This window comes from Lonchura striata, chromosome 4 (genome assembly GCF_050655825.1).
Source record: "Lonchura striata isolate lonStrDom1 chromosome 4, ASM5065582v1, whole genome shotgun sequence".
NCBI lineage: Eukaryota > Metazoa > Chordata > Aves > Passeriformes > Estrildidae > Lonchura > Lonchura striata.
The window spans coordinates 35,642,204-35,667,530 of NC_140706.1; the positions used below are offsets into that span (position 1 = coordinate 35,642,204).

General features: G+C 34.0%; 1 protein-coding gene across 2 annotated transcripts in view; it reads left to right on the plus strand.

Moving 5' to 3' along the window:
* Positions 1 to 25,327, plus strand: part of GLRA3 (glycine receptor alpha 3) — an 86,827-nt gene that overhangs the window by 4,166 nt on the left and 57,334 nt on the right. For both annotated transcript variants that reach the window (XM_021550946.3, XM_021551025.3), the window contains exons 2-3: positions 18,532 to 18,659; positions 23,914 to 23,981. In XM_021550946.3, coding sequence (XP_021406621.1) covers positions 18,532 to 18,659; positions 23,914 to 23,981 — 196 coding nt within the window. The remainder of the gene's footprint in view (positions 1 to 18,531; positions 18,660 to 23,913; positions 23,982 to 25,327) is intronic.

The following is a 25,327-nucleotide window of genomic DNA, read 5'->3' on the forward strand; positions in this document are numbered from 1 at the left end:
AAGCCATTATTAGTTCCTTCAAATAATGATAGAGAAAAAATACACCAGCTAATAATTATTAAATTTGACATAGCATCATATTAGCATATTATCTTTGAAAATAAAGATTTTCAGGTGTTCTAATGAAGCTTCAGTAGCTTATTAATATGTTACTAATTAGACCTAACAAGAAATAAAAGTGTCTTTTCAAATCAAGGTGTCAATAAAAGTGTGTAAAAGTAAATCTACTAAAGCAAGATGCCAGCACTGAGGCACAAAACCTTTCCTCAGCAGCCCATACTTAATTTAAAATATAGTTTCTGTGGAATAAATCAGTTGGCAGACTCCAGGTACCATGAAAAGCACTTAGCATATCTCAGGGAGTAGCAAAGGTAGGGTAGGTGGGCTGGGAGCTCAGACTTACAGCAACACAGGAAGGAACAGGATTTTGCCATAAAAGTTTGCAATCCCACAGCACTTGTGCAGGAACAATTCAGAAGTTCCAATTGATGGGCAAAGGTGGTAATGAAGAGGTATGTCCAAGGTCAAAGCCAAGGGTCAGGTCAGCAGGTCAAGCTCACAGTCAAAATGATGAAGGTGCAAGACTGGGTGAAAGTATGCTCATGTAGAGACCACGAGAATCTCCCCAGCACTTCTGAGAGTGAAAAAAATAAAAGGAAAAACAAACACGGTTAAAAGAAACAAAAAACAAGTCCTCAGAGAAGACAGGTGAAAGCCTGCTGAGGGTTTTACAAAACAAACAGCTGTTTCAAAGCCGAGTTACCAGAGCTCACACTGAGCCCAATCAGTAAAACTCCTGTGATGAAGGGTCCTTCTAAAAGCCTAGGAAGAGAGCATGAGTACTTTTAAGGAAGCATTGTATTTTCCAAAACTCAGACAAAAGTGACAAAAAGGGGTTTTGTGACCCCTTATTTGAATATGTGATTCAAATTCTCTTGTATTTCACCTCTACCAATTTCTCTTGTACTTCAACTATACCACTGAAGACACTGAAGTCCTTTTGTACCAAATAAGAGTTTCTTCATTAGTAGAAATTTGATTAGTATGTTAGCTATCCATTCTTTATTTCTATAAAAACTTGGTGATTTTTTTAAGTTATTATCATTTTTATGATTTCAGGAAAGGATTATATATTTATATATTATCTATATATTTTTGTGTTTATAGTACTATAACCTTTAAGAAAATTAAATAACACTGAAATTTAAATTAAAACCATGAACAAACATGAATCTTTCAACTCTTACAGTTCTAGTGACATTTTCATACTTTTCAACATCTTTTAGTTCATTCCTAGATAATTGATGGTAACAACAACTGAAAGCCAGTAATATTGTGAGATAAGTGCTGTGCTTCTGTATGATGATAAATTTAATTGCTGCTCTATAATATTAGTTTTTTCCAGGCATCCTAGGAATCATGGCAATCAGAGAAAATGAAAATTTTTACAAGATTAGAGCTTCTTATTTTAACAGATTCAGAATACAGGCTTCAATTGACCTTACTGAGTATTATGTAATAATACCTATAGGGAATTATTCCTGCAAATCAGCTTTTCTCAAGTAATAAATGATGAAGAGCCCTTTTTGTGGTGTTGCTTCTTGTCCTCTTTACTGCTTTTCCTACTAAACTTCATGATGTTTAGTGGAAGAATCAGTGAAGAGAGATAGGAAATAGAAGATACCACTTTCACTGATATATAGGCATCATGAATAGGTCAAGTAAAAGGCACCTTTTTAAGGATATCAACTACCAGCAAAAATGGAACATCTCAGAGAGCAGGAAAATACACAGTAAAAACTATGTTTAACAAGATTGCAGGACCAAAACAGAAGAACAAGAAGAACATAAGAAAGCAGAAGAGTTTGCATTGTAAAGTCAAGAAAAAAGGCTGAGAATTCTAAAGACTATACTTTGTCCTAGCATAATGTATTATTTTTTCTGGCTTCTGAGGCAATATTATCCTTTCTGGCTGATGCCTTTAGATGGTGTGGCATTGGAAGTGTAAGTAGTGACACAAAAAAGAAAGACTGAGAAAAAAATAGATGGTACATATTTATACAAGTGTAAAATATTGCATTTCATTAATGCATTTCCAGTCAGATGCCTAATGAATTGCTCCAATACACATTATTGAATACAACAGCAAAAAGGGTAATAACACACAATCTACACTTAACTGGACTTTCCACATAATTAACAGAATCACAGAATTAGGTTGGAAAAGACTTCTAAGATTATCAAGTCCTTTGAATTAACATCCTCATGTGAACTAGACCGTGGCACTAAGTTTCATGTCCAGTCTTTTATTAAACATCTGCAGGGACAGCGACTCCACATTCCAAATTTTTTATAATTTTTCCATACCACATACTATCCTGTTACTTCTCTGGGTTTACCACTGATGTACAAAATTAGTGGGGACAGCAGGGAGAGTTAGGGCTATTTCTAGGTAGGAACTTCCCTAAGGAAGATCAGTCCTCTTCAATACTGTTATTACTGAAGTTTCTTTCTGGTGACATGAAATATTAGCAAAATGCAGTTTCCAAGGGAAACAGTTCGAGACCACAGAAAAGGTAGAAAATTTCAAGAACACTTTGGTCTGACATGATCATGGTCACTGAAGGGGCTGTTGCAATAGTAGAACTACACAAGTAGTGGGGCTACTGACTAATACAAATCTTAATGGTTAGAGGCAAAAGCAAGGCAGATTATCCTGAGGCTCTTTTAGTAAACAATACAGTAGGAGTACTAAATTTTCTCAAACACTTTCTTAGGCTGAGTTAATTATTATTAATCTACACAGGATTCTTACAGTTAAAACTAATTTAGGAAAAGTATCATAAGCAAAATCAAAACAGTTATGAAATTTAGAAAAGCAAACATTTTTTCTTCTAATAAAATTCAAGTTGTAGTTATAACTACATCACCTACTGTCTTCATATTTTCCTCTTTTTTGCATTCCCTCTTTGATATAAGATAGATATATAAATATATTTAATCTAAAAAAAGTATTAGTTTATACTACCCATCACACCATTGCTTAAGGCTTCATATACTATGTACAGTTTACATTAAGACTCCACTATGTCTAAGAGTTTATTTCCAGTTCCTTATAAAAAACATTCCAAATACATTCTCCCTCTCTGAATTTTGAAAGATAAAATATGAACCTAATGTAATCCTAGCATCTCTGAGGATCCACAAGTACCAGAATATGCAATTTCACAGATGACTTTCTACAAAACTGGCTGTTAATTATTTTGTATGATTTTTACCAACATTTTAATTTATTTTAATTTCACATGTAACCACTCAGCAGAAATACCTAGCTAATACAGTCATACCAACATGGTTCTCAAAGGTTTCTTTTCTTTTGTTTCTTTTTAAAACTATTATGACTTTACATCCTAATGGGGAACTGCAGAGCTTAGGGACTGTTTTGTGAAAAGCTGATTTATAAAGTTCTGGAATAGAGTGGCACATAATTTCTAAAATGATCTTGAGTTTTTGTCCTGATAAGTCTTATAGTTTCATAAAGGGTTGAAAACTGTACTGTCCTTTATTAGATTCAGTAACACATGGGAGAGTCCATTCTCTGGGCTATATAGGCTAAGACATCTTCAGGGACTGACTGAACTTCCAGGTTTGTGAGCAATATAAGTGCTGACTAAGAGTGCCCTACTAGATAAAATAAATGTCACAAAGTGGTAAATTACTGGCAAAAATAAAACACCTCGAAATCAATCTGACTTCACACAGCGAAGTCGTGCCTAAGTCCTGTGTTCTAGGGCAAATGTCCATGCTGTGCCTAAGCACACATATGGAACTTTTGTGAAGGGATGTGCATCTGTGGGATGTTTCCCCAGATCCATTACCTCTGACTCAGCAGTATTAGAACAAAATTCAAAGTGGGCAGATTTCAGCCTCATATCTTGAATACATCCAGTAAAAGACTTTTTTAAAATTCATAGTGGCTTTTTTCACTGTCTTATTCCACTAGAAAAAATTATTTCTGGATAGTTTCTTTTTTCTTTTTTCTTTCTTTTTTCTTTTTTTTTTCTTTTTTCTTTCTTCTTTTTTCTTTTTTTCTTTTTTCTTTTTTCTTTTTTCTTTTTTCTTTTTTCTTTTTTCTTTTTTCTTTTTTCTTTTTTCTTTTTTCTTTTTTCTTTTTTCTTTTTTCTTTTTTCTTTTTTCTTTTTTCTTTTTTAAGGAGCAGTTTTGTCAGAGTTTGCTTAAACTCTTAATTTGCAAGACTTAAAGTAGAATAAAATGTCTTGTAGTTTCCCTCAGTTTTTGTGCAATAAAAATTGATAGTCACTTGTTTTGAACATAATATTGCAAGTTTTTACCACATAAAAATGAATATTAAATGTCCCCACTTGAGACAGTAGTCTATGATTACAAAAACTAAAATACAGTGAGGAACTGGAATCAAAAATACCATTTGGAAGTTTCTCCATATATGTGTTAAAATTTTACCTTTTATCTTCAAAATTTATTCCCAAATTCTAACATTCTGCAAATGAGCTCTCAGAATATCCCTTTTCTTTACTTATTTCTGTTGTTTCTCTACACATATCTTTGGATCCAAGAGTGCTCAAATTTTCATCTGTAATCAAAATGTGAGCACAAAGGCACTTGTTCCAATTCCCTAAACAATGGTTAACAGAATGCTCTTTTTCCTCCTTTTCAACAGGGATGACTCCTTTGGGAGAAAATGGGTCTTGCACATAATAAAGTCTTTAACACCACTTGGGAAGGGAGCAGTGCCCTCAATGCTTTCATGATGATCCAGGGCAGGCGAGAGGGTGCACTACCTGGACCCCTCACTCATCTGGCGGAGGAGTTTGAGGGAGGTCAGCTCAGGTCATGACCCTGGAGTTCTTTACACAAGGCTCATAATACTGGGATGATAATTTAAGGGGATGCTGCCAAAATGAAGACTAGAAAAGCAAAGACTAAATATGTATCTGAGGGGAAGTTTAAACACCACTTTCTGTGTGTGAAGGAGAATGCGTGTAGTGGACCAGGATAATTTAGGAGGGAGCATGAAAGGCTAGCAGCACTTTTTTTGTAACCTTCACATTATTTTCTCTGACTTATTCCGTAAGGAATATGCTTCAGTGCATGCATTAGGAATACTGGGTTCTGTCATTATGTGGCATGAATTCTGTCACTCTCATCATCACCCTGAAGCTCAACTCTGTTCTTGTTAAAGTCTTATACTGATTTATTGCAGTGTTGATCCTGGATAGAATTAATAGAAAGGAAAAAATTACTTAATCCACATATCTCATGTAAATTAACACAGTTGGTTAAACATCACCATTCCTGTCTCACAAGAAATTCCAAAGCTCTGAAAAGATTTTCTCACTTTTCAATGTTGCAAAAAGCAGGAATACTCTCCTAATTCTGTGGGAATGGTGTTCAGAGTCTTTGAAAATTAGAACCTGAGACTCCAACTTCAGTTTCCATTGACATTGGAAAACTGATTGTTACCAACAAAATAGAAAGGACACCAAAAAATATTCCACCCAAGCCTGCCAGCATTTCATAAAGCTATATTGAAACATATGTTTCCTTAAAACTACATTTCATGAAAACAGTATTTTTTCATCCAGAAATATTCTGTCTTATTTGAAAACTATAAATTATTACTAAGAACACAGATCTACACTATAATTAGCTGGCTAGTCAGAATAAACAATTTAATGAGAAGCATTTGGGGAAAAAAATACTTTATATAGCGACTTTTCTGGCTATATTCAGCTCTTCTCTAACAGAACTTTTATCAAATTTATTTTAGAGATAAAGTTGAATCTTCTACACAACCGTCTCGCATGATCACTCAAGATACAGGACTGATACAAGCAGAGCTTCCCTAAGGCAAACATAGTGTTTGAATAGAATAGTGTTTCATTGAACTGTGGTTAAGTCTTCACAAATCTGGAGTTTTTATTCAAAACCAAAATTTTATCTAGTTTTGATAAACCTCAGTCATTTTATTCTAATGTAAGATTTTCTGAAAAAAAAATTTATGCATAGTAAAAATTAAGAAGAAGCACACAAAGAACCCATTTTCAGTTTTGCTTAGGGTTTACAATTCATAAAGGTGGATTTTTAAATAAAACAAGATAAAAAAGGAACAGAACACATATTGCATTCTAATTGGCCATTATGGTTACAAGAAAGACGTCTCTTCTGCAGTGAACACTGTTCTGTTTATACTATTGAGAGTACAGCAACCTAAGAAATACAAAACTGGTGGGGCACTCCCATAATACTAAAAAATCCATTAGAACTAAGAAATTCAGTGATAAGCATCTCTAAAATTTAAAGGACATTTTGAAATGTATTCTAAATACAGAATCAACAAAGCAGCTACACTTGGTAGAATTTTGTTTGCAGAATTCACAGGTTCTTCCTAGATCTAGGAAGAATCGCCTTGAGAAACAGCAGTTTACAGTCAAAAGTCTCATTTGCATTTATTTGCCTTTCAGTCTTGTGTTGCTTCATTCTCATGAGCTGCATTACCATCCATTATGGTGGTTAAAGACACCAGTCAGTTCCTGTGCAAAGTCAGTTGGTTAGGGGAATCATGCATTAACCATGACAATAAATGTAATTATTCAACCCTGACAGCTTTTATAGAAGAATATCTGGAGTAATAACATAGAATATTCAAGAAATTATTTTACTTAGTCATTTTGCAATCTATCCATTATGCCAATAACTTTTCTGCATTATTTAGTGAATACAGAAATTACGCTTTAAATTGAGAATAATGCATGTTCAGATTACTATAAATAAGTGGTTTACAGATTCTGTGATATTTTTAAAAATATTCCATTCCTTTTAGCCAAATACAATCTATCAAAAAACCCAAACCAAAACAAAGTTAATTGAATTTGAAGAAGATCCAACTATTTTTAATTAAAAATTAAAGTCAAAACCTAAACCCATTCATTAGTTCCTTGGAAGAGTAAGAGATTTGTCAGAGTTTGATTATTTGAAATATTCTCTGCTCCTCTTTGAGTTAGCTTTTTCCTCCCCCAAAAGTAGGCTGCATAAATTAAAATATGGCAAGAAAACTAAGACCTGAGTTTGGATCATTTATAAAAATAGTCTATACAACAGGCTAAAAGAATATTAAATATGTGCTTCTGGAAAAACAATGAAAAAAATTCAGAACAGAGTCCTAATTTATAAAATACATTCATTCATGTTGTGCATGGCTGAAACTATCAACAATAAACTTGTCTTATACAACAAAGCAAAATTACAGAAACAACCTCTAGTATGTTTAATCCATATTTTAATGAAAATAGAAAGCCTTGCCCATGGGATTATGAAGAATGCTGACAAATTAGTTTTCTCCTTTTACACTAAAACATTTTTTTCCTAAGGAAGGTATAAAGCATTATGCTTATATATATGTACCAAGTCACAAACAAAAAAAAAACTTATATAAATTTAACATTATCTAGACTATAATATACTAGAATGATGATCATGACAGAGTGTCTCAATCAGAAGACTTCAAATTGCATTATTCTGTTTTTTTCCTCTCTCTTAAGAAGAGCTGAAACATTCCACATCAATCCAAAGGTTTTTGAAACTATAGTTCATGATTTATGTACTTTATGTAAACATGTATCAAACATGTGTTTACTTTCACAAGCTATTTTACTTCCATGACCAACATGACTAGAGGAAGACTGTAGAACTGGAGGAATCCTCAACTATATTAATAAATGTGAAAAACAAATGGCACCATAAAGGTATCGGGAATGTTAAAAAATGCATGTAACCATTGCCTAAGCTGCAGAAGCATTAATATTTAATGTTAATTCTGTAGCTGAAATAGAAAAAATATTCAAATCTGAAAGAAAATATTTTTCTAATAGTTGCATTGAAATGCCACTATATATTTAATGTCCCCTATATATCACAGAATCACAAGGTTGGAAGAGACCTTCAAGATCATCGAGTCCAACCCGTTCCCTGACCCCTCAACTAAACTATGGCACTGAGTGGCACATCCAGTCTTTTTTTGAACACATCCAGGGATGGTGATTCCACCACCCCCCCAGGCAGATCATTCCAGTACTTTATCACCCTTTGCATGAAAAACTTTTTCCTAATATCTAACTGATAATTTCCTTGATGCAGCTTGAGACTGTTGACCTCTCATTCTGTCAGTTGCTGCCTGGTGAAAAAGACCAAACCCCACCTGACTACAGCCACCCTTCAGGGAGCTGTAGAGAGTGAAAATGTTGCTTCTGAGTCCCCTTTTCTTCAGGCTAAACAACCCCATCTCCCTCAGCCGTTCCTCTCAGGGTTTGTGTTCCAAGCCCCTCACCAGCCTCGTTGCCTCCTCTGGACACACTCGGGCATCTCAAGTCCTTCCTAAACGGAAGGGTCCAGAACTGGACACAGCACGCAAGGTGCGGCCTCATCAGTGCCAAGTCCAGGGGAAGGATGACCTTCCTGCTTCTGCTGGCCACACTATTCCTGATACAAGCCAGGATGCTGTTGGCCTTCTTGGCCACCAGGGCACACTGCTGGCTCAGCTGGCTGTCAGCCAGTAAGTACCCCCAGATCTCTTTCTGCCTGGGCACTGTCCAGCCACACCATCTCCAACCTATAACACTGCAGGGACTCAGCACTTGGACATTTTAAACTTCATCTTGTTAGACTCTGCCCATCTATCCAACCATTCCAGGTCTCTCTGCAGAGCCATCCTACCTTTCAACAGATTGACACGAGTTCTCAGCTTAGTGTCATCTGCAAATTTACAAATGAAAGACTCAATCCCTCATCCTTGTCATCAATAAAGATATTGAACAGAACTGATCCAGCACAGACCCCTAAGGGACACCACTGGTGACTGTCCCCAGCTGGATGCAGCAGCGTTCACCAGCACTCTCTGGGCCTGGCCATCCAGCCAGTTCCTAACCCAGCACAGAGTGCTCCTGTCCAAGCCATGGGCTGCAGCTTTTCCAGGAGAGTGCTGTGGGACACAGTGTCAAAGGCCTTGCTGAAGTCCAAATAGACAGCATCCACAGCCTTTCCTGCATCTACCAGGCAGGTCACCTGGTCATAAAAGGAGACCAGGTTGGTCAAACATGACCTACCCCTCCTAAACCCATGCTGGCTGGATCTGATACCCTGGTCATCCTGTAGATGCTGCATGATGACACTCCGTATAAATTGCTCCATTATTTTGCCAGGTACTGAGGTCACACTGACCAGACTATAATTACCAGGATCCTCCTTCCCGCCCGTTTTGTCAATGGGTGTCACACTGGCCAGCTTCCAGTCATCCGGAACCTCACCAGTGAGCCAAGAACTATTTAATGTAGATTTCATTTATAGCCACTAAAATAATACAGAATAAATAGTCAGTGAACTTAGAATGGAAAGGGTTTTTTTGTTGCACATAAGTATTGTTACTTTGGCTAAAAATATGTCCTGATGCAACTCTACTAATCTCTGCAGCATTATATTAAAAAAATTATTCTGACCATTTTCACTTAGTCAAAATAAGAGGATAGGAGGACAACTAGAAAAATCTAAAACTGTGAAAAATCAGTAGAAAAGCTAAATTTTACACAGAATATTTCAAATTTTCTTGAGGGTTTTTCTTATAAAATACCTTTTTAAAGTCTTGGTAATACAATGTTTCTGTTTCTCTTAGTTGATATGACACTGCCAAACATGAGTTAAGAATTATGTGTTTGTTCTGATAAAATTATTATTATCTTAAACATTGCAAGATATGAAAATCTGCATTTTCTTTGCACTAGGAGCTGTCAATTTTATGACCTACAACACGTAAAAGAGATTGCATCTTTAATTAGAAAGAAACACATTATTGTCAGTTTTAGCAGAAATACAATTAAATTCTCTTGCAATATCAGTCTTTGTTAACACATTGCCAACTTAATTCTTTTTCCGTCATTTACTATCTTTGGCTTCATTATATGCCACCCTCTTCCACTGTTCTTTCACTGTTGGAAAATTTTTTTTGTCCCTCAGAATGAAATTAATTTATTCACCAATAAATCATTATTCAAATAGAGTTATTTTCATAATGAAATACAAAGGAGTCGGAAGAAAGTTATCTCCTTGTATTAACCTTGAATGGTAGAAGATATAATTGTCTAATTCAGGCATCTAAACTAGGAGTTCAGTTATCCTGAGTTCACAATACAGATAATGTAAAGAGCTTGTCTTCCAAGGATAGTTCAGAGAAGGAATGAATTTTGTGTTTTGTTTTGTTTCTCAGAAGAAAGTCTCTTGGTGTGAGCTAGAACAGAACAGCATTGACAGATGATTTTGTATCTCACTTTGAGTACTGGATCCATGCAGCTGTGACCCCCCAACATAGCTCCTGGCTTTCCAGAATGGCCCTGGATTTTCAGAAAAGAATATTGCTGATAAATGGCCTCCATTCAGAAAAGTCTGTTTGTCTTCTATTTTCTACGAAGCATTTTAATTTTCAATAAAGAGATTGGTTTTAAATTTTATTAAAATTTTAAATATAATTGCTTAAAAAATGTTATCCTGTCTTTTGTACTCCCACTCCACAATATTTGCTAATCTTCAAGGTTTCAAAATTTAAAATTCTTTATTGCAGTAAAACACAGAGACTTGTATCTCTTTTCTGACACAGCCATCTCGGTTAGTCAGTTTAAACACATCACACCTCAAAAGAATATCTGTGTCATGCCACTTAAGTGAACAAATGCATTTGGATGATAAACTGGATAAATTTGAGTGATAAATTTGGAAAAACCTTAGCCTTATCCCTAAAAATGAAACTAATTAGCATTGTTTATGCTTTACATTAATGTATTATATTTTTGGTAGTAAAATTGAAGGCAGTTTTTGTCTTTCTAAAAAGAGTAGGATTTATTTTTGTAAAAACAAGGAAAACACGCTAATGGATGTGCTTGAGGCCTTGTTATTTTTATTGTTTTTCATTTTAAGCTGGCACATTCTAATCTCAAAAAGGTATTTTTGTTCAGGTTTATGTATGTGTTGACTAATGCGTGCAAATTCTGCTTACTATAAACTCTGATCTTGTTTGTCATTTACCTACTTGATTAGTAGATCAGATAATTAGAAACATTACCATTACAAGAAAAGCCATTTTTTGTACCATAACAAAAATGCTTCTGACCTCGTCAAATTAACAGCTTGCTTTCCCCATTAATTCTACCAAATGTATATGATGAAGGTCTGTATCACTCAGAAGAGGCTTTCAATGCTTTCTTCATATCACAAAATCTTATTTCTGTGTTTTCAAAATGCAAGACACCATCAGATGATCCAACACCAACAATTAGAGGATAATTTCCTTCCTAGCAGACCTCTTTAATTACATGGTTACACTGAAGATTTTTTGTTTTAAAAGCTGATGAATTCCATCACCATTGCTTACAGCTATAGAATCAAGGAGACGAGTTGTGAGATTAATTCAGCTAACTGTTGCTGGTGAATCAGTGAACAAGTACCACTAGACTAACTTACTGAAATGCTTTTGTGTACTAATTCATGTGAGATGCAATTAAATGCATATTGGCTGCAGTTTTTTATTTCCTTCTAAGGGTGTAATTAATTTCTTTGGACTTCTCTAGGAAGAATTTTAATATGAAGTGCATTAAAAACATTCAAATGTCAGCTGGAGAGAATGGACTAAAAACACAACATCCAATTGCTTCAGGGGTTTGGCCACACTTGCTGTCTGAAAGAATAAGTTTAAATAATGAAATTAAAGACCTCCTGGACCATCATAACGCATGTAGCAGCACTGTAGTACGCATTGTAAAATGAAATGCAAACTTTAAGCCTCTCTGAAAGACTAAAATGGATTGTGTTTGATTAGTGATTTATGATCAGATGAAAAGAATCCCCAGATAAATGTAACAGTAACTTGGAATCCCCAAGACATGTGTGACAGTAACTTGGTGAGAAAACATTTTTTCAAGAAAAAATGCATCAGCAGTTACCTATGGAAGGGAGAAAATGAACTTACCATATAATTCAAAGATAATTTGTATCAATTATATTCAAAAGTAAGTCTGTGAGACTCTGGAGACTACATTGAGGCTAATTTGGATAAATAAGCAGATTGTCCTAAATTTGACTTGGAAACATCTCTCTAGGAATCTTCCAGTGGAAGGTATAATTATAGCACACCATACTCTTTCTTGTTCTCTGTCACCTCCCTGTAGCAGCAACAAAACGAGAAGACTCAGCAAATGGTGTAAGATGTAATTTCTTCCTTCCCTTTTGTCTATACTGTTTTTATTAGGCCCTTTTGCAGTGATATAATCTTTCTTATAGAAATGCTGATGGTACACCATTACTTTCTTTCTTCAATATTTTTAAACAAATATATATTTTTTAAGTCTGAAAACACCCTGAAAACAATTTTTTTATTACCCACATTGAAGATGAATGTTTAAATGAGGGAAATCAGTAAAAACCAGCACTTCCTGCAATACAAAAATGATAAGGCTCAAAGGTAGTAGGCCTGAAATTACATTTGAAAATATGCCTTCTAAAAGAAAGCTTGTATAAAGGACTTTCATATGTAAAGTTTCTTTTCCTTGTTTGTGCTTTGGTAAAAATGTGTAGAAGGTTGGGATAGATAGAGACAATTTACAGGTAGAACACAGTAGTTCTCCAGGAAAAAAAAAAAAAAACAGCAAACAAACAAACATGGGAAAGCAATCTGATTTTTGCAACCATAAATGTTTTAGAGAAGGAAACATTTGTGGGGATTGTAAATGTCCTTTGAATAGTTTTTTCCAATAATTTTATTTTGGAGGAAGGGAAGAGAAAGATGTTCTCTCAGAAAGATGCCTACTTTAAGTAGACATTTCAGGAGCACAGATTCATGACCCATGCTTTATCTTGATAACTAAATTGCCACCTGATAGATGAGATCTACCATTTAAATTCTGTAGATTTTGGTGCTCTGCCTGTATAGCTATGTTAACTATATTTTTTTCAGACTTCTGTAGCAGCAAATATTTTAAAAACATAAAAGAATCAATAATAATGCAAACATTTTCTTAGCAGAAGATTAAAAAAGGGCTGAATACCATCACCTGCAATCACCATAATACATGTCACAGCATCCTAAGGCCTAGCTCCATATTGAAACACACAGGGCTATGTATCTCAGCTCAAAATGTTAAACTATTCCATAACCTAAGTGTTTCAGTGGTGGAAAGTCTTTTAATTTTGATCTAAATATATTCCTGGCAACTTCACATACATTTGTTTTCATGGCAATATTATAGTTTAGCTTACAATTCTTTATTCTTTGCAGGTGCATGTCATAAACAGATTATTTTCCTCTCTTTTTCCTAGTTGTGGTCAAGCTCTGAATCTTTGAGCTGCTTCTTGTTTATGGGCAGCTCAAGTGCACTTTCCATTCCAGAGCTTAAGTTCCTACTGTGCAAGGAGCTGATGCTCATACAACTGCTTTGTAAGTCAAATACCCAGCTGTGAAAGGAATAGAGCAAGATGAGCCAACATTACAGCTGTAACTTTCAAACCTTATTACAGCAACTGCAAGCCTGCAAACCAACCCATGTGTAGAAGGACCCTGAGAAGACATCATTTCACACTTGGAAATATGCCCATTGCTTCCCTTCCTTAAGCTCATCAAATCCATCAAGTGCCTTTTGACAGTCTGAAGATTTCTGCATGAGATTTGTAATGTTTAACTTGAATTTAGCCTGCTTTTCTATATATTAGAACTTACTCATTTTCACCAAGTTAGCCACATATGAAAAACAATATGTTATATTTTATTAAATTGTTTCTTCCAGAAAGCTGTATTGTCTTGGTATAATCTGATTTTCTGTTAAGTTATTAAATTGCACGTCCAAATTCCCATTTTGAATTTGTCTATCTCTCATTGGTTTTTCTTCTGCTTTTCTTTAGATAAATGTCCAGCATTTTCTGCTGCGTATTTATACACTTCAATCAAGCTATTTTTTTCCACTCTTCTTTTTTGATAAACTAAGAAGATTAAGCTCTTAAAGTCTCCTACTTGAAGCAAATTTCCCTAACTCTCAGGTCATGGTTTAGTGGCTTTGTTCAGTACCTTTCCAAATGCTTTAATATCCTTTTAAAACTCAGACATGGAATTTGATGCAACATCCCAGAACTGGTCTCATTAATATCGTATAAAATAATAAGTGACCTTCATGCTTCTACTCACTCTTTCAATCTTTCTGCACCACTGGATAACACAACAGTGCAGGGAGAACTTCACCACGACAGTGCTGAGTTGGTTGAGGAATTCTGAGTCCTTCTTCACTGCTTTCTCGAACTCTGCCCACATTCACAATTTATACATCTCTTAAATATCCTTCCTCTGTTTGTTTTAATATATCCTACTTAAATGGCCTGACTTCAGGAAAGAGGTTGTTTTCTTCACATCATCAGAATTTATGTCTCTGTCAATTCTTTTGCATTTCTTAATTTTAAATCATCAACAGCTTTGCATTTTCTTTCCAGATTAGAGATGGCATTGCTGAACAGCATTCTTACAAGTAGCTTGCTTTCTCAAATTTAGGATGTGGTAGCTGGTCTAGAGAAGCTGCATCTTGCCTGTGTCAGGCTGCTTCTTACTCTCTAAGTGGGACTTATATCCCACTTAAAATATCTTCAGCTTGACCTAAGAGTTTCTGATTCAAATATGACTCTTTGTAGGTAAAATACCGTGATTTAGGAGAGTTTCCTATCTCAGTCATGGAAATTCCTACTTGACAGGCTTCAAGGCATTGATGCTAAGCTCATCTGTCCTCAGATTTTAGGTGAAAAAATAAGTTAATGGAAAGAATAGACCAGAAACAGGAGTAGTTATAGTCCTTGTGATTCTAATCTTCAGATCTTGTCTGGTGTTGTGTGACAGTTTATTTGAAACAAAAATTCTTACCTTAAGTTTTGATGGTGTAATTTGTCTGGTCACAAATAAATTTTTAATGTATCTTTTTACATTTTCAATTTTTTTTCTTGATTCTTGTCCACAACTTCAGTTATCAAATTTCTTTTTGATTGTTTTTGAAGGCTTAATTTACGTTTTAAAGATGTTCAGGATACATCCAGAAAATTGAAGTCATGTACCGTTCTAAGTCTGAAATTGGAAAATAGCTTAAATCCTTATAACTGATAGTAATATTTGCCCATAGCTCACAGGAACAACTCAGGATCACTACCAGGGAGAGCATTCTTGGTAACTTTTCTTCATAAAATATAAACAGACCAGAAGACTGTGATGTTATATCTCTCTCCAATAAAAGACTTCAGCAATGGGAAGCTTCTACCTCAAAATGTGTACAGCTTTCTTTCTCAGTCATTTAAAGTCACATAATGACTTTATGTTAAACACAAGTCCATTGTACCTTGCTGGCATTAAAATTCTTGCTGATATTAAGCTCCTATAATTCTGCTTGTTAGAAAATGCATGTACACATTCTTTAAAGAACTGTGGCAGGTCAGAATGAATTCCCTCTGGAGGCACGCAAAGCCATTCCTGGACTTCTGCAATAGTTGTGTATCAAGGACGAAGCTATGTGCATTATTAACACTAAAAGGAGCTCAATCCTTAGTTCATGAAAGGAGTAGACCCTCCTCTAAGCCCTTAGCCAGAGGCCTAACTTTCAGAGGCAGTGTTCAATAAAACTGAAGAGCCCCTACCATGCAGAATAAGTTTTTATATTTACCTGGAAACAGAAAATCCCTTCCTAAAATCCAGTGCTTTACTCAAGTTTTACTACATTATCAAGTCTAGCTCCTTTTTAACTAGACGAGTATTCCACATGTCAGTTTTGACTGATGAAAGTTTTATTTGTCCAAAAGTATTCTTGAAATACATATTTTAAATAAAAGTTAAAAGTGTAGAATTCTGCAGAACTAGACCAGCTTTTTCTCATTACACCCCAACCTTAGTAAAAGGGAAAACATTCCTTGAAGAAAGACTCAGTTACAAATTACAGCTGACTTTTGAACTTGGTTATACAAAAGATATTAATTATGCTGAATTTATTCTTTCTTAAGCTGGTGTTAAATTATTCAAGATACTCTGAGACTTAAAATTGATTAATGAAAGCAAATATTAATGATGCCATCATATGAAAAAGTAAATATCACTTTGAGAAAATACATAGTCACAGCAATTACTATTTTTCCCAGTCAGCATTAGTTAACTTAATTTCAAATTACTTTATTCCATGGCAAAGCAAGAGCTACAAGTACAACAAAGGATGATTTACAAAAATTTCAGTATAGTAAAAAAAGAGCAACGAAAAAAATTCTTCCTTTCCAGCAAATGATATTCAAGCAAACAATGAGCCTTTCTATATTTGAGTTCTGGATAATTTATGTATATTAATAATAAAAATATAGGATTGTATATTCCATAGTGTAGAAATTTTATATACCTAAGGAATAGAAGTATAAATTCCTTACAGAAGACTACCAGAAAGAAATATAACTGTTTAAGTGTATATACTAAGTGCATACACACAGTAACTCACTTCTCCTGCTTTCCAAGTAGATAACACCCAACAAAGGGTAATCTGACTCTTGTATTTTATTTGCCTTATAGATATTAGTGCTGTTTTACAGAGACAGTAATCACTACAAGTTGTAATAATGTGATGAATCAGATCCATTCAGAATGATTGATAATGAAAATTATGGCAATAAGATAATTTCAAACTGAACTATAAAAAGAATATTTTGAATGCTTACTCAGGAACGGAAATACACTCTGCAGGTATGGGAAGAAATAAAGAACTAGGTTAACTATTGAAAGAGAGTAAAGAAACATTTTTTACTGAAAGAGATACAAAAATATTGAAAACAATTTAGAAATATCCAACAATTTAACAATTTATGAACAATTTAAGAATATACAAATCAACTTACACATAGAATGGAATAAACACTTGCTAAGCAAATAAACTCAAGTATAAAATTTAACTTTCTGATTTAATATTACAGCTAAAAAACTTAATTTCCATTTTTAATTAAAATATGAGCAAACCATAGCATTCTAGAGGCTTCTATGTTCATATTCTATGTGTGCCCAAATTTGTAACTCTCAAGGACTAATATAGATCTTTTTTTTATTTAAGATAATAAATCCAAATTTCAAACTTGAAGACAAAAATTTTAGCAGACCTTCAAAATGGAAATTTCTATAAAACTGTAACTTTTAACTTCCTGTGTAAAAGAGTCTTGGAAAGAAATAAATTACATTCTCAGTCTGTGCTCCACATGGCCTCTGCATACATACATACCTGTATGGAATTTTTCCATTTTGGTATTCCATCCTCTGTTAAGAAGTAAGATTTAGCATGGTTTTTTACGAGTCACAAAATTCCTAAAGGCTTTACAATATTCCCTGTGTTTACGTCTAAACAAACACATATTTAAGTACTTCTAAAAGAGTGAATTTCTATAGAGACAATGAATTGGGTATGTAAAATAAATTTAAGTCCTCCTGTAATGGATTTTTTACTTGAATTCAGCACAAACATGCAGATCTCTTTATCATTTTTGAGACTCCAAAAGCCACAAATTATTTCATTTGCATTGTGTATCACAATATTACTCAAAATTTATGTATTTTCTGACTGTTTTATTTTTCCAGTATGTTAGCACTCAAGTAAGGGTTGTTCCACAAAACAAAGCCTTTTCCTTTGGGTCCCATGGCTGACCACAGTGCCACTACTCCTCTCTCTTAGCATGTGCAGAACACACTTTAGAATGTCAGTGGGACTTTTGCATGCATATGAAGAGGAAGCTATAGGAGACATCATTTGTCATGTGGCCCTGAGAAAAAAGTTTGTCCTAAAATAGTTTTTTCAGTAACTCAGTAGGGTTTTTTGTTTGGGTTTTTTACTCACTGTGGCAGTCACATTTGTTTTAACAGAAAATGAAATTCTAAGACAATACCACCTGCCAAGATGTTTTATTATGGTTACCTATCAACATAAAATAAAAATTGGTGATAGCAGTACTATTCTAATCAAGTCCTTAGTACTTTTTTTTTTTTTCTTACCCAGGCTTCTATCACATATCGCATACATAGTTAAAATAGATTAATCTCAGAATAGACTCCAAAATATGACATTCCACATTCACAGCTATTTCTGTAGATGACATTATTTAACTCTGTGATAATGATATTGATTACTGCTGACTGAAAGTGTTAGTAATCACTTCAAAAGTTCCAAGGAAGAAGTAACCTATACCTGTGCAGCATAGCAGAATAAAATTTATGTATTAAATGACAGATATATAAAGAATTTACTGTTTCAGTTTCTTTGCTACTACAATTTTTGAAGCATTAACTAACTTGAAAGACTGTCTTTGCTTTCCTGTTTTCCTGTTCCTACAAAAATGAACAATTGACTAAAAAAATCAAAGTTTCACTAACAAAACTTCTAACAAATTTTTGTTTGTTTGTTTGTTTCTCCTTGCTGTTAGCTTGGTAGCCACAAAGGAAACAGACAGTGCAAGATCTCGTAGCATGCCAATGTCACCGTCCGATTTCCTGGATAAACTAATGGGTAGGATGTCAGGCTATGATGCGAGGATCAGACCAAATTTCAAAGGTAATTTCACAACTAAACTTTCAGTATTACTGCTCACAAAAATGCAATTTCTGAAACAAATATGAAAACTAAGAAGTACATTCACTGAAAAAAAAAAAAAAAAAAGGTGCCTTCTTTTGCCTTTCTTTTGTATGTGTGGCAGTTCATTTCAGTAGCAATACAGTCTACACCTGCCCCTTTCACAGCTGCCCAATTGCAGGCCTTTCATAAGGCCTTATCCTTAGATTTGAGTTATCTAACAGGTTTTTTTCTTTCCTTTCCTGAAATGCTTACTGATGGATTCAGATTCCCACCTTGGATTGCCATAGCATGAAACACTACAGAAAGCAAGCTCTGTGAAAGATTGGCCAGATCTTCATATCTGTCTTGTTCTAAAGTGTGCTAATGACATTGACCATCAAACTCCAGACAGCTTATCTTAGTTACCACTTCTACCACTAAGTTATACTCCTCGCACCTGGGCCCCATTTGTGCTGTGAAATGCCGAAAGGACCATTTTTCCTCTTGTTCTTTTCCCTGTTCCCAATTCTCCACTGAAATTGCAAGTTCTCAGTACCTCAATACATGGAATTTTATCTTGGCATGTGCCTTCTATGCACTGATCACAAGGGAGATTCAATTAAAACACAGCAGATTCAAAGGCTGAAACAGTTTGCAAATGGAATGACTACATCTCCTGAGGGTCTTAGCATATTATCCAGACTCAGGCACATTAGAGTATTTAATGAAGGATTACAGTAACCATATTTTTATATGCATATGCAAAGTAGCATACAGACGAAGGCCATCCATTCTAATGTTCATAATCTGGGAAGTTTAGGTAAATTTGACTTGTTTTTTTTTTTTTTAAATTAGTTCCAATGTAATAGTGGAACCATATTTAACTCTATTACTGAATTTTTAAACAAGGCATCAGTCTTTAAATTACCCAGAATATAAATAGTGTTTTGAAAGAATAAACCTATTGTGATTAAAAATTATAAATTATTCTTACTGTGCCTTAGTTGCTTTCTCCCATGCCTAACGTCTTAATGCCAAAAGATTCTCTTAGCTCTAACATTTTACTATAAGGCTTTACTCCATGTTTACTACAAAAATTTTCCTTCAAACTGGCAGTGCTTTCTCCTCTAAGTCATCTGTCACTGCCTTTCCATCTTAATTCTTATTCAGCAAGAAATGTTATAATTTTTTGACATCTCCAAGTTCCAGAAACTTAAGTGGTTTTGACTCTAAAGCCACTGCTACGTGCTGGTTTTACCAGAATTTGCCCAGTCTGATTCATAAGGACCATGCAAGAGATTTGTCAGATTACTTCCTCATCAGCAAACCATAAACAGTTGGTTGTGTATATATCAACTTGTTACCCAGGATTTACTACAGCTGGGAATGTTTTGCTCTTTTTAAGTTAGTGGTGCTGATATTTCTCAGGAAATTATAAATGTGAACTGGAATTTCAGAAACATCTCTATATGATTTGGGGATTGAATTTTATAGTTTGTTATGGACATCATCCAATCACAATCTTCTGATGGGCCAACAGTGAAGAATAGGCAGATGGTTTAGAGATTATGAAATTAAATGCGGTACTTCTTGAAAGTAAAATTCAAAGGATTTAGAGCTTTGTTTTGTAACTGTTTAAACTTAAAGAGACAAAACCTAATTTGACGTTGTTCCTTTTCAAAAAGTGCACATTCTAAATCTTCTGGACAGTTATGCAGTTTGAACAGATCTGCCCAGAATGATTCAGACCTACCACTAAGAATAAGTATCTCCTTAAGCGACTTTGCCACTTTTTGGTTAGTTTTTTTACTCCTACAACAAGTGCTGGGGCTTAATGCCTTTTTGAGGTTTTAAACTGGTGACAGTTTTAAAGAAAGAGGGAAAGTGCTAATGAGATAACTCAGACATTAATTTTAAATTATTTTTTGTTCCAGTAAAATTCCTATGCAGACAAGATTTTTAATTACCAATTTTATTAATAATTAATCTTGGTCAAGGAGACAAAATTATGCATTTTGCTTATGTTCTATGCTTTTGGATATGGAATACATCATATGAGTTCTTGTTCAAAAATATAATGGAGAAGACATGGTGTTTATTCAGCTATTCAGCTATGGAATACATCAGGAAATTTAGAATCATTGTAAAAGCTCTGTTCCTGTTGCATTTTTTTTTTTTAATGTTACGTCAAACCTATAGTAAAGTGCTTCTCTTACTCAGTGTCCACACTGTAGATGATGTCCATTCCTGCAAGTATGGAAAATACTTCATTGCCTTTTAAATTTAAACACAATTATGTAACCTAGATGTAAAAAATTTAAATATTAAAGTAAAAGTTTGGGCATTTATATAGGAAAATGTAAAGTATTACTTGCCCTGCTATTGCCAAAAATTTTTCAGCAATCATTAGTTTAGAAGCTTTGAAAGCCAGGACTTAATTGAAAAAAAATTAATTTAGTTACATATGCTCTCCTGATCCCTTCTGGAAGCTGTTTCTATTTTTGGCCTTTTCATCATTTTCTGGCAATAAAACCTTTATCTTTTGGAATAGGAAAAATAATTTTTTTTGTTTGCTTTAAATTTGCTGATTATTTTACTGATTGTATTGGCATGTGACATACTAAGACATGGAGAAGTATTACCTCTTTTTGATCTTTACAAATTTGTGTATTTGTGGATTACTACCTACTGTATACCTTTTCCAGTGTTTTCTATTTAAGCTGGTTTTGTATGGCAGATTTTAATAGAATTTTTGATCCTTTTTGGCTTTTTGATATTTTTCTACAATAATATATAAATATATTAATTCATCTAATGTATTTATATATAATATTAATCTGTATTAAAAGTTTTCATTATTTCTACCAGTTTGGCTGGAACAGAGGTAAAGTTTGCAGGGATAAAGTTCATGTTCATGTCACCCACCATCATACCTGAAATCTGTGTGGTTTTTTTTTTTTTTTATTCAAGTTGTACTTGCAGAGCATGCTACACATTTCCACTGATTACAAAATTGACACAGCTGATTTACAGTGAATTGTATTTACACAATTCTGCAAAGATTTTTATAATGTCTGGATTCACATCACTTCAGCCAGTCAGTTTGTTCCTGTTCACTTGATCTGAAATGTCTTCTACAGTCTTCATACAAAATTCCAGTAGAATGGCTCTAGTGTTTGACACAGATAGCAACTGGAGACAAATGCTGCTACAAAGACTTCATTTGTTTTTTTTTTGCTCTGACCTTCTTCACTTCCATCGATACTTTTATACCTTAATCATCTTCTTTCAGCTTTCAGATCTTGGCAGGATTCTATTTTTAATGCCTTGTAGATAGTGATCATTGTTACCTTTTCTGTCTCTAGTGAGTTTTGGCTCTATTTCTTTTCTGCCTCTCTTTAATCTATGTTCAACTTGCCTGAATTCCTGTGTTGGAATATGACTTCCAGCTTTTACAGCTTCATATTCGTGATTCTTTTTGACCATATTCTGGGAAGTTCATTTTTACTCTCAGCACAGTATCTTTGAGTTAACTCTAACACATGTGGAGGCTACTTTTAGCTTCTACTTTTCTGCCCCTTTTAACTAGCTATTAACTATTTTATTGTAATTTGAAATTAGGCATCAGCACTGTAGCGATTTAGAGCTTTTTCTTAATAAAAGCAACTATGTTGATAAAGCAAACATATTTTAAAGTATAGCACTATTTTAAACAAGATAGCATCACATCAAATTTGAAAGGATGGCAGGTACTACAACATGGAAGTGTTTGAAAGAAAAGCTGCCTTGTAAACAAATTACTAATATGGGCAAGAAGTACAATTTTCTTCCTGACAGTTTTTAATGATTGCCTTAATTCATGGTCCCTGCTTTTCCTTTTTCCCTTGATTCTTTCCAGGAGTTGATCATTTAAAGCTTTTACTGAATTCTCAGAAGTATTGGATATACTCAACAACTCTAAATAATTAACTGCATACCAAAGTGACTGCAAGTGCTACCTCCTTACCTGAGTATTCTACTCCATAGGTGTAGTTTTGTGTATTGCAAAGACTGAAGTATATGTGGAAGTGTTTTGTTAGAATTGTTGTACAGGACCTCAAAACAATTTTTGCTGTCAAGAAAGAAAGCTGTGTGCTCAAAGTTCTGTTCTATTGGCAGAATTTTTAGTGGACATTCTGATTCTTCAAGTATTTAATGTGAAATTTATTGGTCATTAGATTTTGCTAGTTGCAATCCACCAGTAGTGGCAGAGGAGTTTCATTCTTCAGTGATACTAAAAAAGATATATTACATAAATGTTTATAAGACCTGTCTTCATATTCCAGATACAGATATCTCATTGTTAGACTGCTTACAATTACAAAAAGAATCCAGATTTTCCAATACTGAAGTGGTTTATTGAAATAAGAATATTGAGTTGTAGAAAGGTAACAAAAAACCTGGAGATGGAAAAACGGTTTTTTTTCTGTTTTTTTTTATATTTGACACAGATTGAAATTGATAAGGAATAATGGAAAAATTAGCATGATTTTCCACAATGACATTTTTAAAGTGACTTCTGGAAAATAATTTAAACCCTTTTCCATGAAGAGGCAATTCCTTGTTCAGTTATCATAATGACTGCTCTGCCACTATTGATTCTTCAAAATGCAAGATAAGACAAAACAACAAGTTGACTGAGGACCCATGGTAACAAAGAATTCAGTCATAAATGGACTCAAACACTTTGTGAATTTAAAAGAAATGGGAATAGAATCTAAATTACTTTCCTGTAAGCATTAGAGATAAGAACAACAATAATGCATTTCTTTTCCCAGTGATGACAGATAACATTGAAGGTAGAAGCTGCCTTGAATGAAGAAAGTCACTTTTCCCCCTACTTGTTGTGAGAAGTGAAATGCATTCTCACTGAAATACACATAAAATATTTTTACTATATATTTCAAATGGGATTTTTTTTTTTTTCATTTTTTTGTAGAAGCATGTGTGCAGGTTTATACTGAACTTTGTTTCTGTGGGTTCTTTTAATTGCTAATTGCTAAGCCTGGTCAGATAACTAGTGTACCTTTGAGAAAAATCAAAAGAAAATTCTTAGAAACTATTCAATTTAATTGTGCATTAAATTACTTGTGAATGCAGCATTATTTCTTCCAAAGTCAGTAAATATTGTTTATAATGGTTTATATTGAATAATAAATCAATAAGCAATAATTCTCAAACAGGGACTGGTGGGGTTTTTTTTTCTCTTTTGCAGGTCCTCCAGTTAATGTCACATGCAACATATTTATAAACAGTTTTGGATCCATTGCAGAGACAACCATGGTAAGATATTTTAACTCAGTCAGCATTGAAGTTCAAGTGAAATATGTTCCATGAGCTCTAAAGATAGCTAGGGCTTCTCTTTACCCGGAACTCCGTGAAGAAGGAAATCCACTTCTGAGAATTGAAAGTGAGAATTCCTAATTTGGCAATTGATTTTTTTTTCCCCTAACAAAAGTTTCATCATTATACCATACTCACAAGTAAAAGTAAAGCCAAGGCTAGAAGGTGTTTTTTAACATAATTTCTACCTAAGTTTTATTTGACAGTTGCAATTAAATTATTATTAGATAGATAGTAGTTTCAATAATGTTCCACCTCCCTAATCTCAAAAGTCCTAATTCATTAAGCAACTTTGTTAATAATATTTTTTAATGTTGTCATCTACAGTGTATATGGAGATGTATACTTTATTTTAAAAGTCCTTCTTCCACACAGTTATTGCACTGAAATAATAGAAAGTACTAAAACTTTGAACTGGTATATAAAATTTAGAATAAAAAGAAGTTGGTTATGTGTTTTTTTACATACACTTAATTTTTTTCTACTAAAGACAGATGATAAAGTACAAAAAGATGAGATTTTAAGAAAATAATAAGAAGAGGTCAGAGTGTAAAGGTAGCAAAACTAGATATTGAACTGTGAATTGATGAAGACTCCAGGATAATCTCACTTAAAATTGAGACATATGGTAGATATAATCACTAAAATTTGGTGTGGGGAGATATTGGCATTCCTTTTCTCTACAAGTGCTTCACATTTGTTTGAAGAAAGCTAAAAACACCTATTTTAAAGTAATTTTGAATAGTCATTTTGGGGCAGAGCAGGTTAAAATACAGAGAGATGACAGAAAAACTGTGGGAGTTTGTAAGATCCAAATATATAGAATACTCTGAAATCCCAACAATTTCAGGAGTCAGGAATGACAGAATTGAATTGATATAGCAAAAAAGCCCCCTATCTCTAAGTGGTATTAACAACTGCCTGTTCTTTACCTACCTTGGAACATAGTAGTAGATGTTACTGAGAGAGGTAGATGATTTTTTTTTTCAGATAGAAAATTACTTTTATTTGTATTTGGGGGCCTTTCCAGATTGCAAATCCCAAACAGATTGACAGGGCATCTAGAGAGATTTATTCAGGTTCAATCAGAGGATTAAGCAATACCCACATGATTAGAATAGTGTTCCACAGCTACTTCCTAATGTCTGGATGAGTGAATCTGGTCCAAAAGGGGAGACAGACCACAAGGTCAGTAAAGTTCAAAGACCTAGCCACTTGATTGATATATAAAGGAGATATAGAAAACTGGAGTTGTTAACACACAAAAATTGTCCTGAGTTTGGGAA